Here is a 17,673-nt window from a genome sequence, read left to right as displayed (position 1 = left end):
CCGCTCTCTGTTCCTTCATACAGCTGGTGAGGTAGGTCCTGAGGAGGCGTCTGCTGGTGGGAGCCATGAGGGTCTGCGGGGAGGGGGCGGCTGAAGGGGCCACAATGAGAGGTCTGGGGGCCCCAGTGAGACAGACGCAGACCCCGGAGTCACAGTCTATGAGGAAGGTGTGGTGGGGGGGAGACATGGCCGCTTCCCGCTGTCTACTCACACAGTCTACAAGAAAAGAAACAGCAATGAAAGAATATAGAAACATACACACCTACCCCGGGGGCCCGGGACTCACTGCTACATGTACCAGGCGGCCAGGGACTCACCGCCAAACCCACCCCGGGGGCCCGGACTAACCGCTACACCCACCCCGGGACTCACTACTACATATACCCGGGGGCCCGGGACTCACTGCTACATATACAAGGCGGCCAGGGACTCACCGCCAAACCCACCCCGGGGGCCCGGACTAACCGCTACACCCACCCCGGGACTTACTACTACATATACCCGGGGGCCCGGGACTCACTGCTACATGTATTAGGCGGCCTGGGACTCACCGCCACACCCACCCCAGGACTCACTACTACATATACCCGGGGGCCCGGACCAGGGCCGGATTAAAGGGAGGGCACCTGGGGCACGTGCCTAGGGGCCTCCACAAGCCTAAACCCGGAAGCAGGTTCAGGGCAATAGAAGAGACTGGGGAGAAGCTGAACAAGCTTCCACTGTGAGACCCAGCGCCATGTAATTCTATGGCGCTGGGTCTCATGCTGGAGCCAGGTGATATGGAGACCGTGGAAAGCTCAGCCTCGGAATTCCACTGATTTTACATGAACATAGCCTTAGGCTTTAAGCGACTCTGTACCCACAATCTGCCCCCCCAAACCACTTGTACCATCAGATAGCTGCTTTTAATCCAAGATCTGTCCTGGGGTCTGTTCGGCAGGTGATGCAGTTATTGTCCTAAAAGACAACTTTTAAACTTACTCCTGTTTGGCACGGGGTTATATCTGCGCCCTAACTTTGCACCACCCCTCCGTCCCTCCTCCCCACCCTCTTCATCATTAGAAATGCCACTGGAACATTTTCTGCATGCTGAACATTGCACAGGTGCCTTAACAATCCAACCCCTGTGCCGGGCTGACACAGCTGACGAATATGAGGCAATCTGCCTGGAGCATTCCTAATGATGAGAGGGTGGGGAGGAGGGACGGAGGGGTGGTGCAAAGTTGGGAAACAGATGCAGCCCGTGCCAAACAGGAGTATCTGTGCCCCTACTTTGCACCACCCCTCCATCCCTCCTCCCCACCCTCTCATCATTAGGAATGCTCCAGGCAGATTGCCTCCTATTCGTCAGCTGTGTCAGCCCGGCACAGAGGTTGGATTGTTAAGGCACCTGTGCAATGTTCAGCATGCAGAAAATGTTCCAGTGGCATTTCTAATGATGAAGAGGGTGGGGAGGAGGGACGGAGGGGTGGTGCAAAGTTAGGGCGCAGATACTCCTGTTTGGCACGGGGTTATAAGTTTAAAAGTTGTCTTTTAGGACAATAACTGCATCACCTGCCGAACAGACCCCAGGACAGGACGGATCTTGGATTAAAAGCAGCTGATGGTACAAGTGGTTTGGGGGGGCAGATTGTGGGTACAGAGTCGCTTTAAACACAGCCGTGTGTGCGGCATGTGACATATACACAGCGTGCGGCACGTGACATATGCACAGCGCGCGTGCGGCACGTGACATATGCACAGCGCGCGTGCGGCACGTGACATATGCACAGCGCGCGTGCGGCACGTGACATATGCACAGCGCGCGTGCGGCACGTGACATATGCACAGCGCGCGTGCGGCACGTGACATATGCACAGCGCGCGTGCGGCACGTGACATATGCACAGCGCGCGTGCGGCACGTGACATATGCACAGCGCGCGTGCGGCACGTGACATATGCACAGCGCGCGTGCGGCACGTGACATATGCACAGCGCGCGTGCGGCACGTGACATATGCACAGCGCGCGTGCGGCACGTGACATATGCACAGCGCGCGTGCGGCACGTGACATATGCACAGCGCGCGTGCGGCACGTGACATATGCACAGCGCGCGTGCGGCACGTGACATATGCACAGCGCGCGTGCGGCACGTGACATATGCACAGCGCGCGTGCGGCACGTGACATATGCACAGCGCGCGTGCGGCACGTGACATATGCACAGCGCGCGTGCGGCACGTGACATATGCACAGCGCGCGTGCGGCACGTGACATATGCACAGCGCGCGTGCGGCACGTGACATATGCACAGCGCGCGTGCGGCACGTGACATATGCACAGCGCGCGTGCGGCACGTGACATATGCACAGCGCGCGTGCGGCACGTGACATATGCACAGCGCGCGTGCGGCACGTGACATATGCACAGCGCGCGTGCGGCACGTGACATATGCACAGCGCGCGTGCGGCACGTGACATATGCACAGCGCGCGTGCGGCACGTGACATATGCACAGCGCGCGTGCGGCACGTGACATATGCACAGCGCGCGTGCGGCACGTGACATATGCACAGCGCGCGTGCGGCACGTGACATGTACACTAGTAGTTTACATGATTGGGAACTGCAGATGGGACCTACACCTGCAAGTCCAGATTCTGCCTGTAATTCACATACTAGCTGTATTCTCACTTTGTATTATTATATAAACACAATGTGGGAGCAGACCCTGATACTCACCCCTCCCGGCTCCTGCTTCTATGGCCTGGCATCTTCCTCTGCACTGCAGCTTCTAGTGACCATCACACACACAGAACAGAGGAGGATGCTGAGCCATACAGCCAGGAGGAGGAGTAGGTGGTAAGTCCCCCCACAGTAAGCAGCCCTCTGTGTAGATTGCTGTATAGTTTATTTGGGGGCCCACCAGTGTTAATCCGGCCCTGGCCCAGAATCACCGCAACACCTACCCCTGGACTCACCACCCGACCCACCGCTACACCTACCCCTGGACTCACCACCCGACCCACCGCTACACCTACCCCTGGACTCACTACTACATATACCTGGGGGCCAGGGACTCACCACTACATAGAGACAGGTGTATCTTCCCCCAGCAGTATAATAGACAGGTGTATCTTCCCCCAGCAGTATAATAGACAGGTGTATCTTCCCCCAGCAGTATAATAGACAGGTGTATCCCCCCCAGCAGTATAATAGACAGGTGTATCCCCCAGCAGTATAATAGACAGGTGTATCCTCCCCCAGCAGTATAATAGACAGGTGTATCCCCCAGCAGTATAATAGACAGGTGTATCCCCCCAGCAGTATAATAGACAGGTGTATCCCCCAGCAGTATAATAGACAGGTGTATCCTCCCCCAGCAGTATAATAGACAGGTGTATCCTCCCCCAGCAGTATAATAGACAGGTGTATCCTCCCCCAGCAGTATAATAGACAGGTGTATCCTCCCCCAGCAGTATAATAGACAGGTGTACCCCCCCCCCCCAGCAGTATAATAGACAGGTGTACCCCCCCCAGCAGTATAATAGACAGGTGTATCCCCCCCCAGCAGTATAATAGACAGGTGTACCCCCCCCAGCAGTATAATAGACAGGTGTATCTCCCCCCAGCAGTATAATAGACAGGTGTACCCCCCTTACCGGCGCTCTCCTGCAGGTTGTATTTCAGGCACATTGTCGGGGCGGTGCGCTCGTCCTCGGCTTTTATCCTCCGGCTCCCGGGACCGCTCCAATCATCAGGCCGCGGCGGGGGGGTCCCGGATGGTACAGGCCGCGGCGGGGGGGTCCCGGATGGTACAGGCCGCGGCGGGGGGGTCCCGGATGGTACAGGCCGCGGCGGGGGGGTCCCGGATGGTACAGGCCGCGGCGGGGGGGTCCCGGATGGTACAGGCCGCGGCGGGGGGGTCCCGGATGGTACAGACCAGTCGCGGGCAGTCGGTTCCTCTATGGAGCCAGAAATGTAACAGATTGTGTTTGTGGTGACAACAGCTGCGACAATAGAGCGACCTCCCCTCCCCCTCCCTCCCGGCTCCATCCTCACAGCTCTACGGGGATCCGCACCATGGGAACACAGCTCTATCTCACTGCTGCGCGTGTATACATGTATGTAGGTGGATGTATGTATATATGTATATATATATATATATATATATATATATATATATACTCACACACACACATACATCTATACACACACACCTACATATACATACATACATAGACACGTTGTATATATACTCACATACACACACACATATACATACATATATACACATAAACCTACATACATATATATATATATATATATATATATATATATATGTAAGTCTGTATGTATGTATATGTGTGTGAGTATATATACAACGTGTCTATGTATGTATGTATATGTAGATGTGTGTGTGTGTATGTATATATATATGTATGTATGTGGGGATTTGTTCATGAACCAGGAGGCCCAGGATGAGCAGATAATAATAACAATATGCAAATTTTTGATCAAGGAAGAAGAAATAGAAGAATCCAGCTATAAATGCTGAGCTGAGCAGTGACATCACAGCTACAGGGATATAGCACCCCTGTACCCCTATATATACACAGGGGGACATTTATTAAAATGTGGCCAGATGCCAATAAATTAAAGGGGTAGTGCGGCGGTAAGAAATCATTCACTAAGTAACACACATTACATAGTTATACAACATTGTAATGTATATTATGTATGTGAATTACCCCCTCCCCCCCACACACCACCCCCGGAAGTGCGTCATCAGCTGCTCAGTGATTGGCTGAGCACAGTTATGTTCAGCCAATCGCGGCGGAGCAGCTGATGACGCGGCAGAGGGCAGCCGGCACGAGGGACGGTCGGAGCCGTTCAGCCGGCCAACCGAATATGACATCATTGTTACAAGATGGTGGACGGGGGTCGACACGAATCAGGTGAGTATAGCGCACCACACTTCCGGGGTGGCGGGGTGAAACACGGGGAAGGGGGCCATTCACACACATAACATACATTACAATGTTGTATTACTATGTAATGTGTGTTATTTAGTGAATAATCACTTACCGCCGCACTACCCCTTTAATCCTCAAATGGCCGTTTTGCGAATAAATATTCACGTCGCCATTTTCCGGTGTGGGGGGGGGGGGCATAGAAAGGGCAGAGGTGGCGGGGAGGAGGTGCGGATTACGGTCCGCTTAATTTATCATTTTTATCGCCAAAAATGATCAGGAACCTACGTGCGTTCTGAGCTCTGAGCTGGCGTAGGTTTCCTGGCGCACACGGGATTTGCGCCCCTACATACATCTGCGTACTGTCAGCGCTGCATAAACAAGCAGGACCTAATGTCCCCCATAGAGTGCAAAGACACTGCCGCAGCATCACAGGGGTTAATCCCCCCTACTGCAGGGTAGGTCACCTCCTGGCTATTTGTATTGTAAACATAAAAGAAGGGGCGGGGCCAGAGGTGATGACATCATGACCCTGACTGGGGGGGCAGGAGGTCACAACAAACAATGGTGACAATAGTATCACACATAATAGTCTGAGATACAGCAGCTCAGCAGGTAGTACCACACATGGTGGGCTTAGATACAGAGGCTCAGCAGACAGTATCACACTTTATGAGCTTAGATACAGCAGCTCAGCAGACAGTATCAGACAGGATAGGATTAGATACAGAGGCTCAGCAGACAGTATCACACTTTATGAGCTTAGATACAGCAGCTCAGCAGACAGTATCAGACAGGATAGGATTAGATACAGAGGCTCAGCAGACAGTATCACACATTATGAGCTTAGATACAGCAGCTCAACAGACAGTATCAGACAGGATAGGATTAGATACAGAGGCTCAGCAGACAGTATCACACTTTATAAGCTTAGATACAGCAGACAGGATAGGATTAGATACAGAGGCTCAGCAGACAGTATCACACATGGGGGGCTTAGATACGGCAGCTCAGCTGAGCACAAAGCATCACAAGATAAATTACACAGCCCAGCAATTAATGGCTGCCAGTAACAAATATGGCGGCTGCCGGCAGCGTCGTCACGGTGATGACGTATACGGATGTGCGCCGCTCTTTCAGCTTCTGACTTCCGACCTTCTCCAACATGGCGGCGCCCTTTGTCCGGCTGTGTCTTGGCTGTGGGATGTGATTTCCCCGCGGCTCCGGGATGGCAGGTACCGGGGGGCGGTATGTGAGGCTGCGGCGGCTCTCAGTGCCGCCTCGTGTCCTGCGGTGTCTGACTGTAACCGCCGTGTGTGTATGAGGAGCTGTGTGTGCGGGGACATGTATGAGAGCAGAGCCCCAGCCTGGGATGTCATATGTGCCTTCTGCGCCTCATCCCCAGATATAATGTGACGTCAGACGCACCGAATGACCCCTCCCTAATTCTCTGACGTCAGGTTTACAGATTGTTACCCTCCTCCTGGGTGATGTGACGTCAGGTGTGTACAAATGACCCCTCCCACCATGGCATGTGACCTCAGGTGTATATGATGTCTCCTCCCCCTGTGTCATGTGACCTCAGGTGTATATGATGTCTCCTCCCCTCCTGTGTCATGTGACCTCAGCTGTATATGATGTCTCCTCCCCTCCTGTGTCATGTGACCTCAGCTGTATATGATGTCTCCTCCCTTCTGTGTCATGTGATGTCAGGTGTATATGATGTCTCCTCCCTTCTGTGTCATGTGATGTCAGGTGTATATGATGTCTCCTCCCTCCTGTGTCATGTGACCTCAGCTGTATATGATGTCTCCTCCCCCTGTGTCATGTGACCTCAGGTGTATATGATGTCTCCTCCCCCGTGTCATGTGATGTCAGGTGTATATGATGTCTCCTCCCCCGTGTCATGTGATGTCAGGTGTATATGATGTCTCCTCCCCCGTGTCATGTGATGTCAGGTGTATATGATGTCTCCTCCCCCGTGTCATGTGATGTCAGGTGTATATGATGTCTCCTCCCCCTGTGTCATGTGACCTCAGGTGTATATGATGTCTCCTCCCCCGTGTCATGTGACGTCAGGTGTATATGATGTCTCCTCCCCCGTGTCATGTGACGTCAGGTGTATATGATGTCTCCTTCCCCTGTATCATGTGACCTCAGGTGTATATGATGTCTCCTCCCCCCCTGTATCATGTGACCTCAGGTGTATATGATGTCTCCTCCCCCCCTGTATTATGTGACCTCAGGTGTATATAATGTCTCCTCCCCCTGTGTCATGTGATGTCAAGTGTATATGATGTCCCCTCCCCCCTGTGTCATGTGATGTCAGGTGTATATGATGCCCCCTCCCCCTGTGTCATGTGATGTCAGGAGTGTATATATTATATACACCTGCCATCAGATCACATGACAGGGGGGAGGGGACATCATATACACTTGACATCACATGACACAGGGGGGAGGGGACATCATATACACTTTGTACATGTGGGTTAGCGCTCTGTGATGCCCCGCCCCCTGATGATGGCTTCTTGTCTCCGCCCAGCCATGGACTTCCCGCAGCACAGTCAGCTGGTCCTGGAGCAGCTGAACCAGCAGCGTCAGCTCGGCCTCCTGTGTGACTGCACCTTCGTGGTGGATGGGATCGATTTCAAAGCGCACAAGGCGGTGCTCGCAGCGTGCAGCCAGTACTTCCGCATGCTGTTCGTGGAGCAGAAAGACGTGGTTCACCTGGACATCAGCAATGCGGCAGGTAACACACAGGTCACAGCTACACTACAGGTAACACACAGGTCACAGCTACACTACAGGTAACACACAGGTCACAGCTGCACTACAGGTAACACACAGGTCACAGCTACACTACAGGTAACGTGTCACAGCTACACTACAGGTAACACACAGGTCACAGCTACACTACAGGTAACGCACAGGTCACAGCTACACTACAGGTAACGCACAGGTCACAGCTACACTACAGGTAACGCACAGGTCACAGCTACACTACAGGTAACGCACAGGTCACAGCTACACTACAGGTAACGCACAGGTCACAGCTACACTACAGGTAACACACAGGTCACAGCTACACTACAGGTAACACACAGGTCACAGCTACACTACAGGTAACGTGTCACAGCTACACTACAGGTAACGCACAGGTCACAGCTACACTACAGGTAACACACAGGTCACAGCTACACTACAGGTAACACACAGGTCACAGCTACACTACAGGTAACGCACAGGTCACAGCTACACTACAGGTAACGTGTCACAGCTACACTACAGGTAACACACAGGTCACAGCTACACTACAAGTAACACACAGGTCACAGCTACACTACAGGTAACGCACAGGTCACAGCTACACTACAGGTAACGCACAGGTCACAGCTACACTACAGGTAACGCACAGGTCACAGCTACACTACAGGTAACGCACAGGTCACAGCTACACTACAGGTAACGCACAGGTCACAGCTACACTACAGGTAACGCACAGGTCACAGCTGCACTACAGGTAACATGTCACAGCTGCACTACAGGTAATGTGTCACAGCTACACTACAGGTAACACACAGGTCACAGCTACACTACAGGTAACACACAGGTCACAGCTACACTACAGGTAACACACAGGTCACAGCTACACTACAGGTAACGCACAGGTCACAGCTACACTACAGGTAACGTGTCACACCTACACTACAGGTAACACACAGGTCACAGCTACACTACAGGTGACACACAGGTCACAGCTACACTACAGGTAACATGTCACAGCTGCACTACAGGTAATGTGTCACAGCTACACTACAGGTAACACACAGGTCACAGCTACACTACAGGTAACACACAGGTCACAGCTACACTACAGGTAACACACAGGTCACAGCTACACTACAGGTAACGCACAGGTCACAGCTACACTACAGGTAACGTGTCACACCTACACTACAGGTAACACACAGGTCACAGCTACACTACAGGTGACACACAGGTCACAGCTACACTACAGGTAACACACAGGTCACAGCTACACTACAGGTAACGTGTCACACCTACACTACAGGTGACACACAGGTCACAGCTACACTACAGGTGACACACAGGTCACAGCTACACTACAGGTAACACACAGGTCACAGCTACACTACAGGTAACGTGTCACACCTACACTACAGGTAACACACAGGTCACAGCTACACTTCAGGTAACACACAGGTCACAGCTACACTACAGGTAACGTGTCACACCTACACTACAGGTAACACACAGGTCACAGCTACACTACAGGTGACACACAGGTCACAGCTACACTACAGGTGACACACAGGTCACAGCTACACTACAGGTGACACACAGGTCACAGCTACACTACAGGTGACACACAGGTCACAGCTACACTACAGGTGACACACAGGTCACAGCTACACTACAGGTGACACACAGGTCACAGCTACACTACAGGTAACGTGTCACAGCTACACTACAGGTAACACACAGGTCACAGCTACACTACAGGTGACACACAGGTCACAGCTACACTACAAGTAACACACAGGTCACAGCTACACTACAGGTAACGCACAGGTCACAGCTACACTACAGGTAACGCACAGGTCACAGCTGCACTTCAGGTGACGCACAGGTCACAGCTACACTACAGGTAACACACAGGTCACAGCTGCACTACAGGTGACACACAGGTCACAGCTACACTACAGGTGACACACAGGTCACACCTACACTACAGGTATTACACCACAGCTGTGTGAGCCGCCGCTTTCTCCTCTCTGCTCTCAGGTCTGGGTCAGGTGTTGGAGTTCATGTACACGGCGCGACTGAACTTGACGCGGGAGAATGTGGAGGACGTCCTGGCAGTGGCCGGGTTCCTGCAGATGCAGGAGATTGTGAATGCGTGCACAGCCCTGAAGTCGCTGAGCATCTCCTCCACACAGGGGCCTCACAGCCTCGGGACCCTCACGTCTGGACAAGGTAGCGGTCAGCAGATGGGGATCCCTGCCCCTGGAGCGTGTGGGCTGTCAGCATCTGGCCGCCGCTTATCTCTCTATGTCCTTCTCTCCTGCAGATGTCACTGACTACTGCCCTCCGGCTGTAGCGGGAGAAAATGAACTGGAGACAGCCGACACCGCGACTGCTGTCTACCCGGTGGATGAAGCCGCTGACGGGACATGTCAGGGGGGTGAGGGCCGCAGTATGCCGTTTAGGGAACCCCCTCCCCTAACAGATGCAGATTATTCATCTTCATTCTTCCCTGCAGGGGGCGACGTCAGCAGATTGAGATTCCAGGAGGAAAGTGGAGCAGAGCCGCAGCCGGAGGAGGAGACGCCGCTGATCAGCTCTGACGGAGGTGAGGGGCACCAAACTGCACCCCAAGATATACCCCCTTCATTGTGCCCTTGTTATGGCCTGTTGTGGTTGGGTGTCGTGTCATGCCCTCCCCTACCCTAGAACCGGGTGTTGCGCCCTCCCCTACCCTAGAACCGGTTGTTGCGCCCTCCCCTCTCCTAGAACCGGGTGTTGCGCCCTCTTCTCTCCTAGAACCGGGTGTTGCGCCCTCTCCTCCCCTATAACCGGGTGTTGCGCCCTCCCCTGCCGTAAAGCCAGGTGACGAGCCCTTCTCTGCCGTAGTGACCTGTGTGTTGCGCACCCTTGTCTGCCGTAGTTCGCTGCCGGTTGAAATGCCCTCTTCTGTCATAGTGCTGAGTTTTGCGCCCTCCCCTGCCGTAGAGCCGGGTGATGTGCCCTCCCCTGCCATAGAGCCGGGTGATGTGCCCTCCCCTGCCACAGTCGTATCATCTCCTCTTTCTTCTGGCCGCAGTCGTCCACAGCAGAGTGGTGAAGCTGAGAGATTTGTTGTCTTCGAGCTCTTGGTCCTCGGCTGCTTCGGAGAAGACTGGAGACGTCTCTGTGGTGGACTCTCAGGCCGCGAATGAGGAGGCGCCCCGCACCCACACTGAGGGTAGTGATGTATCACAGGACCATGTGACCACTCCAATGGTAGAAGCCGTCAGTGAGAGCATGTGCCCCCCGAACCCCCGGCTGGAGCATATGGATGACGGCAGAGAGGAGAGCGACGACATCACCGATGAGAATAGAGCAAAATCTACACCGGATGCTTCGAGACTGCTGCGTCCGGGAATAACCAACTACACCGACCGCACAGAGTCACGACCCTACAGCTCTACAACCCACGTGTGTGAGGTCAGTGGGGGGGGGGGATCACTCCCGGTTGTGTATAACCTGCGTGCTGTGACATCAGTGTATAACCTGCGTGCTGTGACATCACCGTGTATAACCTGCGTGCTGTGACATCACCGTGTATAACCTGCGTGCTGTGACATCACCATGTATAACCTGCGTGCTGTGACATCACATTCTGCTGATTTATTATTTTGCCGCTTCTCATATTCCAGTATTGCAGCAAGGAATTCACCCACACAGGGAATTACACACGACACATCCGCATCCACACCGGGGAGAAGCCATATCGCTGCCACGAGTGCGACAAAGCCTTCTCTGACCCCGCCGCCTGCAAAGCACATGAAAAGACTCACAGGTGAGAGAGCGGTGGAGGCTCCGGTGAGGTATGGGTATGGGGGGGTGGAGTTAGAGGATCCAGTGAGGTGTGGGGATGAGGGCGGGGGGTGCTCCGGTGAGGTGTGGTGATGAGGGCGGGGGGGGGGGGGTGCTCTGGTGAGATGGGGGGGTGCTCCGGTAAGATGTGGAGATGAGGGGGGGTCCTCCTGTGAGGTGTGGGGGATAGGGGTGTGTGGAGGCTCCGGTGAGGGTGGCGGTTACTAACCCCTTCTCTTCTCTTCAGCCCGTTGAAGCCCCATGGCTGTGACGATTGTGGAAAGAGTTACCGCTTAGTCAGTTTGCTGAACCTGCACAAGAAGCGTCACACAGGGGAGCCCAACTACTACTGCAAGGTGTGCGGCAAGCTCTTCACCACATCTGGCAACCTCAAGAGGCACCAACTGGTCCACAGCGGGGAGAAGCCCTATCAGTGTGAGTACTGCAACCGGCCCTTCTCCGATCCCACCTCCAAGATGCGGCACCTGGAGACTCACGACACCAACAAGGAGCACAAGTGTCCGCACTGTGACAAGAAATTTAACCAGGTGGGTGCAGCGCCATCATGGCGGAGATGATGGTGATGTGTGGGGGAGGGGGCAGCTGTCCCATCGTTCGGGTGACTTTGTGCCTTTTCCTACAGCTGGGGAATCTGAAGGCTCATCTGAAGATTCACATTGCTGACGGACCCCTGAAATGCCGAGAGTGCGGGAAGCAGTTTACCACCTCAGGTGAGTAGGCGGGTGGGGGAGGGGCATGTTACCGCCACCTGTCCACCATTAGTATGGCGACCTGACTGCCTCCTTGTGCTTATGTTCTGCAGGAAACCTGAAGAGACACCTGCGCATCCACAGCGGGGAGAAGCCCTATGTCTGCATCCACTGCAAGAGGAAGTTTGCTGACCCCGGAGCATTGCAGCGACATGTCCGGACCCACACTGGTAATACTGTGCCATGGCTGCCCTGATACTCTGTGCTGTACGTCCTGGTATTAGTGATGGCAGTGCTCTGAGCTCTCCTCTATATCCAGCGCACACTGAGCGGCCGCTTTATTAGAGCCTCCTCACACACAGCACCTTGGGCCTCCCTTGGCCTTTAGAACCTCAGCAAATCTTCATGGCCTAAATTCTTACCGCACATTAGATGGAGGTCCTGACCGGCCCGGCCTGCCTCATTCTAGAGATGTTTGTGGGATTTACATCCGGGGACTGTGAAGGCCGAGGAAGAAAGGAGAACTTACTGCTATGTTCCTGGGGTCAATGACTATACCACCCTGGTGGATGGTGGACTGTCCTGCTGACTGTCTCCTCCTGCCTTAGAGGAAACAACCGCTATGGAGAAATGAAGTTACCACAATGCAGATAAGTCGTACTGTTCAAATGCCCATCCACAGGTATCAGAGGAGCCGGGGTGCACCAAGAAAACGTTCCCCGCAGCATTACAGCTCCTCCACCAGCCGAAACCATTGACAGCTGACAGGAAGGGCTCATCCATTCATACTGCTCATCCAGCCCCCCATCAGTATGGTGCCACAGAGATGTGGCCAGTGATATAGTATTTCTTCTTGCCCCCCTGGGTCCCTTAGATACGATGGCTCTGGAGCTGGTTCTGCTGTTATATCATCCTTGCTCAGGAGCGGTGAGCTGTCGGGTCGGACATGTTTGTCGGACCCAATTGTTGTATTCAGCTGCAGTTTCCAGACTGTGCTCCTCCTATTTATCACAACGATTCCTGACATCTTCCACTGAGCCCTTTTCGTAACTAGCTGTCTCTGTATACTCTCCTCTCCGTTCTCTGTATACTCTCCTCTCCGTTCTCTGTATACTCTCCTCTCCGTTCTCTGTATACTCTCCTCTCTGTATACTCTCCTCTCCGTTCTCTGTATACTCTCCTCACCGTTCTCTGTATACTCTCCTCACCATTCTCTGTATACTCTCCTCTCCGTTCTCTGTATACTCTCCTCTCTGTATACTCTCCTCTCCGTTCTCTGTATACTCTCCTAACCGTTTTCTGTATACTCTCCTCTCCGTTCTCTGTATACTCTCCTCACCGTTCTCTGTATACTCTCCTCTCTATATACTCTCCTCTCCGTTCTCTGTATACTCTCCTAACCATTTTCTGTATACTCTCCTCTCCGTTCTCTGTATACTCTCCTCTCCGTTCTCTGTATACTCTCTTCCCCATTCTCTGTATACTCTCTGCCCCGTTCTCTGTATACTCTCTGCACCGTTCTCTGTATACTCTCTGCACCGTTCTCTGTATACTTTCTGCACCGTTCTCTGTATACTCTCCTCTCCGTTCTCTGAATACTCTCTGCCCAATTCTCTGTATACTCTCCTCTCCGTTCTCTGAATACTCTCTGCCCAATTCTCTGTATACTCTCTGCCCCATTCTCTGTATACTCTCATCACCGTTCTCTGTATACTCTCTGCACTGTTCTCTGTATACTCTCCGCACCGTTCTCTGTATACTCTCCGCACCGTTCTCTGTATACCCTCCTCAACCTTCCCTGTATACTCTTCTCACCACTTCATGAGAGAACACTATAGGGCTGGCCGTGCAATCCTGGGCATGTCTAGTCTAGCCCCGGTAACTAGGCCTTGTCGATCATAGGATTTTCCCATCTAATTTGGACTCGCTGATGCCCAGAAATCTGATTGGTGGAATTTATGTTGCCTCTGCGGCCATTATTCTATTGTCTATATCGTTCCAGTTGTGAGTTTTGGTGTCTCTAATAAAGTAGCCTCTCGGTGCAGATGTCTCTGTCACAGGGATCTTTACCCTCCTGTCCGCCATGTCCCCATGTACATTACCTTCTACTTATTGTCTTGTACAGGAGAAAAGCCGTGTCAGTGTATGATCTGTGGGAAGGCGTTTACTCAGGCCAGCTCCTTGATCGCTCATGTCCGCCAGCACACGGGGGAGAAGCCATACGTATGTGAGCGCTGTGGGAAAAGGTGAGTCTCTGGGGTTGTGTCGCTTGGAGGTCTCTTGTTCCGTCACTGGCCGATCTGAGCGTATTCTCTCTCCGTTAGGTTTGTTCAGTCCAGTCAGCTGGCCAATCACATCCGTCACCACGATAACATCCGACCGCATAAGTGTAAGGTCTGCAGTAAAGCTTTTGTCAATGTGGGAGACCTGACGAAACACGTTATTATTCACACAGGTGAGCTTGGCGTCTGCCCGCCAGTCACATCATTCCTCGTCTCCATGGGTTTTAACATTGTCATGTCTGACAGGAGAGAAGCCGTACCTGTGTGACAAGTGTGGGCGTGGGTTCAACCGCGTGGACAACCTGCGCTCTCATGTGAAAACCGTTCACAAGGGCAGAGCGGGCATGAAAATAGTAGATCGAGAGGAAGGGGAAGTGGACGAAGAAGAGGTCAACATTATCACTGTACCAGAAGAGATGGTTACACTGGCTGCAGATGACATAGCTAATACGGGTGTTACAGAGCTGACCGGTGAGTGTGCACAAGGCCCCAGTAAAAATGGTCATCCTCATGTTAGTTTATTTCAATAGGGAAAAGAAATTTGAGCTTCTACCAGGCCCCATTTCTAGGCAGTTGTGTAGTTGGTAAGCCAAAGCTCCGACTCTTCACATCTCCATCACCCAAACCATAGAGCCCTGGAGACCCGAGTTTGGTTCACTTGCACTGGGGCGATGTAGGGCGATGTTTGTTGCTGAGCTGTGCTCCTTTCTTTCAGTGGTTCCCATCTCGGCCGCGGTCACAGCCGATGAGACAGAAGCGTTAAAAGCAGAGATCACCAAGGCTGTGAAACAGGTGCAGGAAGCAGGTAACGACCTCCAGCAATTCATCCTACCCAGGGGGCAGATAGTATATTGGGAAAAAAAACTCTACAAGTTGGGCGCAAAACCCTGAAATGGTTCATGTAACTTCTGGAGTTTGCGATCGATTCTCCCACTGCTCTTACATGTATACACAGTGTCCACCCATTTTCTTCTATTACTTATCGGTCTTGTTTGTCTCAGTCGTACGTATATTCCCTGCAGTGCGGGGCCGTCATTCTCTATAGAGAGTTATGTAACATACACGTTATACCTTCTACAAGGGGTCCCCCCAAGGACCTGCTCTGTTACTGGTCAGTATGGGGAGCAATATGAATAGAAGGAACCTGACACTCATCAGACATTTATTCAGTGCAATATGCATCATGTTACATCACATACACGTTTTGGCCAGGCTTGGTTTTCATCATCTTGCTGAGCCAGGTCTGGCCAAAACGTGTACTTGATGTAACGTGATGCCTTTTGCGCTGAATAAGTAAGCTCAAATTCATCTGGTGAGTGCCGGGTTCCTTCTGTACATAATACCGGATCTCTCTGCCTATTGCACCACCAAGCAGCGGAGTGCCGTCTTCCTACTTTCTAAAAGTATTGGGAGCAGAGCTGTCAGTTTATTCACAAGTCCTAACACTTGTCTCCCTCCTACAGACCCGAACACTCAGATCCTGTACGCCTGCGACTCCTGTGGAGACAAGTTCCTTGATGCCAACAGCCTGGCGGAGCACGTTCGGATGCACACGGCCCAGGCGCTGGTTATGTTTCAATCAGACACTGACATTTATCAGCAGTACAATGCACAGACCACGTGGCACGCAGAGCAGGTGGTCCAGTCCAGTGAGCTTCTCTTTCGCCAGCGAGACGGGACAGATGTTCAGCCGCAACCCATGGACTGAGTTCGGACAGGGAGCCGCCTCCACTCCATTTCACAGGATTCTGACGTTTAAGCTGTTCTATGTGATAAGTTATGGCCTGTACCAGCGCCTGGTGTATGCGGTCAATAAATATTATTTTTTAATGTGTGCGTAAGAAGAGGGACGGCGATATATTCAGAGGAACCAGTGCGACGATGATTACGCTCCACTACACAGGGTCGGCCATCATTTACGCTGCACCGATTTGATCCATGTGTTTTGCATCTGTGATGTACAAGTTACCCAAGATACAGGATGCTCACCAGGAGAGGCCACAATCACCGAGAAGTAGCTGATTTTTAATGATTATGCCTACCTCTGTTGTTTTTATTTTGTTATTGCTTGCCGTGGGTGGGATTACTGTGTAAAGGACTACAGTTCCCATGATTCCTTTCCCCTCTCACAGACATTGCCTTTATTTATAACTGCCTGCATGTCCCTCTATTCCAAGGTTTTAGGTAGTGCCGTAATTACTGCCTTCACGTATAACACCAGCCTGCTACTAAGACTAATCTGCTGCCCAGCATGTGAAACATGATCCCTCCATAGACCGAAGAGCATGTGATGTGTGACATCCTGTACTGCAACGAAGGGGAGAAGGACCAGAGCCACTCTTTCTGTAAGTCACACAAGCTGGAGATAAACACTAGTAGCATGGATATGGGAAAGGTTTACAGAAGTATCTCCTACAAAACTTTTGCAGTCTTTGTTTTGTTGTGTGTTTTTTTTTTTACTCTTTTGCCCATCTAGGGAACTGAAATGTGCCCCAACAATTATTGTAGTAATACCAGAAAAATTACCTAGAATGTAAAAAAAAAAAAAAGCACCATGATGTTTTTATACAATTTTTTTTTTCACACTATTTATGTCTAAAAGTTATTAAAAAAAAGTGGAAATTATGATAAAAAGAAATCTCCATTGTAATTAAAAGTCAAAAAAATTTCAGTAATAGCCTAGAAGACAGTTATAGTTAATCTGTGGAGACGAGATGAGCGGATCTCGAGTTTGTCTGTACCTGGAACTCTCAGCATTTGATTACCGGCGTTAGATGTTGGAGCCCCGGAAAACCTGGATATGGCCTATGGCTGTATCCATATTTTCCAGGCATCCAATGTTTTCAGCCATCGTAAATCAAATGCTGAGAGTTCCGGGTACAGACGCACTCGAAATTTGCTCATCTTCAGTGGAGACTCAAAAATGTACCAGACCTGGACCGGTTAAAAACCTGTAGGCTGACATACATGTCTTCTCCCTCATTTGCTGGTGAACATAAGTGATTAAGAACATGGCCTGAATGAAATCCTTATAGGTTTAATTAGGCAGTCACATTCTAAATGTTAAAGGGGTACTCCAGCGGGGGGGGGGCAATTTTTTGCTGGGACAGGGGAGGAGGTGGCTGAG

General features: G+C 52.0%; 1 protein-coding gene across 2 annotated transcripts; it reads left to right on the top strand.

Annotated features, from left to right (window-relative positions):
• Positions 1 to 6,088: 6,088 nt before the first annotated feature.
• ZBTB17 (zinc finger and BTB domain containing 17) lies at positions 6,089 to 17,154 on the top strand. 2 transcript variants are annotated; one of them, XM_069947341.1, is made up of 15 exons: positions 6,089 to 6,186; positions 7,497 to 7,703; positions 9,761 to 9,952; positions 10,047 to 10,160; positions 10,239 to 10,328; positions 10,800 to 11,182; positions 11,395 to 11,537; positions 11,802 to 12,102; positions 12,198 to 12,285; positions 12,378 to 12,494; positions 14,390 to 14,510; positions 14,589 to 14,719; positions 14,793 to 15,017; positions 15,262 to 15,351; positions 16,010 to 17,154. In XM_069947341.1, the coding sequence occupies exons 1-15, from the start codon at positions 6,180 to 6,182 to the stop codon at positions 16,252 to 16,254; spliced, it is 2,454 nt and encodes an 817-aa protein (XP_069803442.1). In that variant the 5' UTR covers positions 6,089 to 6,179; the 3' UTR covers positions 16,255 to 17,154. The 2 variants fall into 2 exon arrangements, with proteins under 2 accessions (XP_069803442.1, XP_069803443.1); XM_069947342.1 differs by lacking the exon at positions 6,089 to 6,186 and adding an exon at positions 6,228 to 6,453.
• The last annotated feature ends 519 nt before the right edge of the window (positions 17,155 to 17,673 follow it).

Source organism: Dendropsophus ebraccatus, chromosome 12, assembly GCF_027789765.1.
Source record: "Dendropsophus ebraccatus isolate aDenEbr1 chromosome 12, aDenEbr1.pat, whole genome shotgun sequence".
NCBI lineage: Eukaryota > Metazoa > Chordata > Amphibia > Anura > Hylidae > Dendropsophus > Dendropsophus ebraccatus.
Note: the sequence above shows the minus strand (reverse complement) of the source record. Positions and strands in the feature narration are given on the sequence as shown.

What these genes read in the sequence shown, in the direction of transcription:
- ZBTB17 (XM_069947341.1), top strand. An exon ending in GGACATCAGCAATGCGGCAG is followed by an intron (nt 7,704 to 9,760) that starts GTAACACACAGG and finishes CTCTGCTCTCAG; the next exon opens with GTCTGGGTCAGGTGTTGGAG. An exon ending in TGACGGGACATGTCAGGGGG is followed by an intron (nt 10,161 to 10,238) that starts GTGAGGGCCGCA and finishes TCTTCCCTGCAG; the next exon opens with GGGGCGACGTCAGCAGATTG.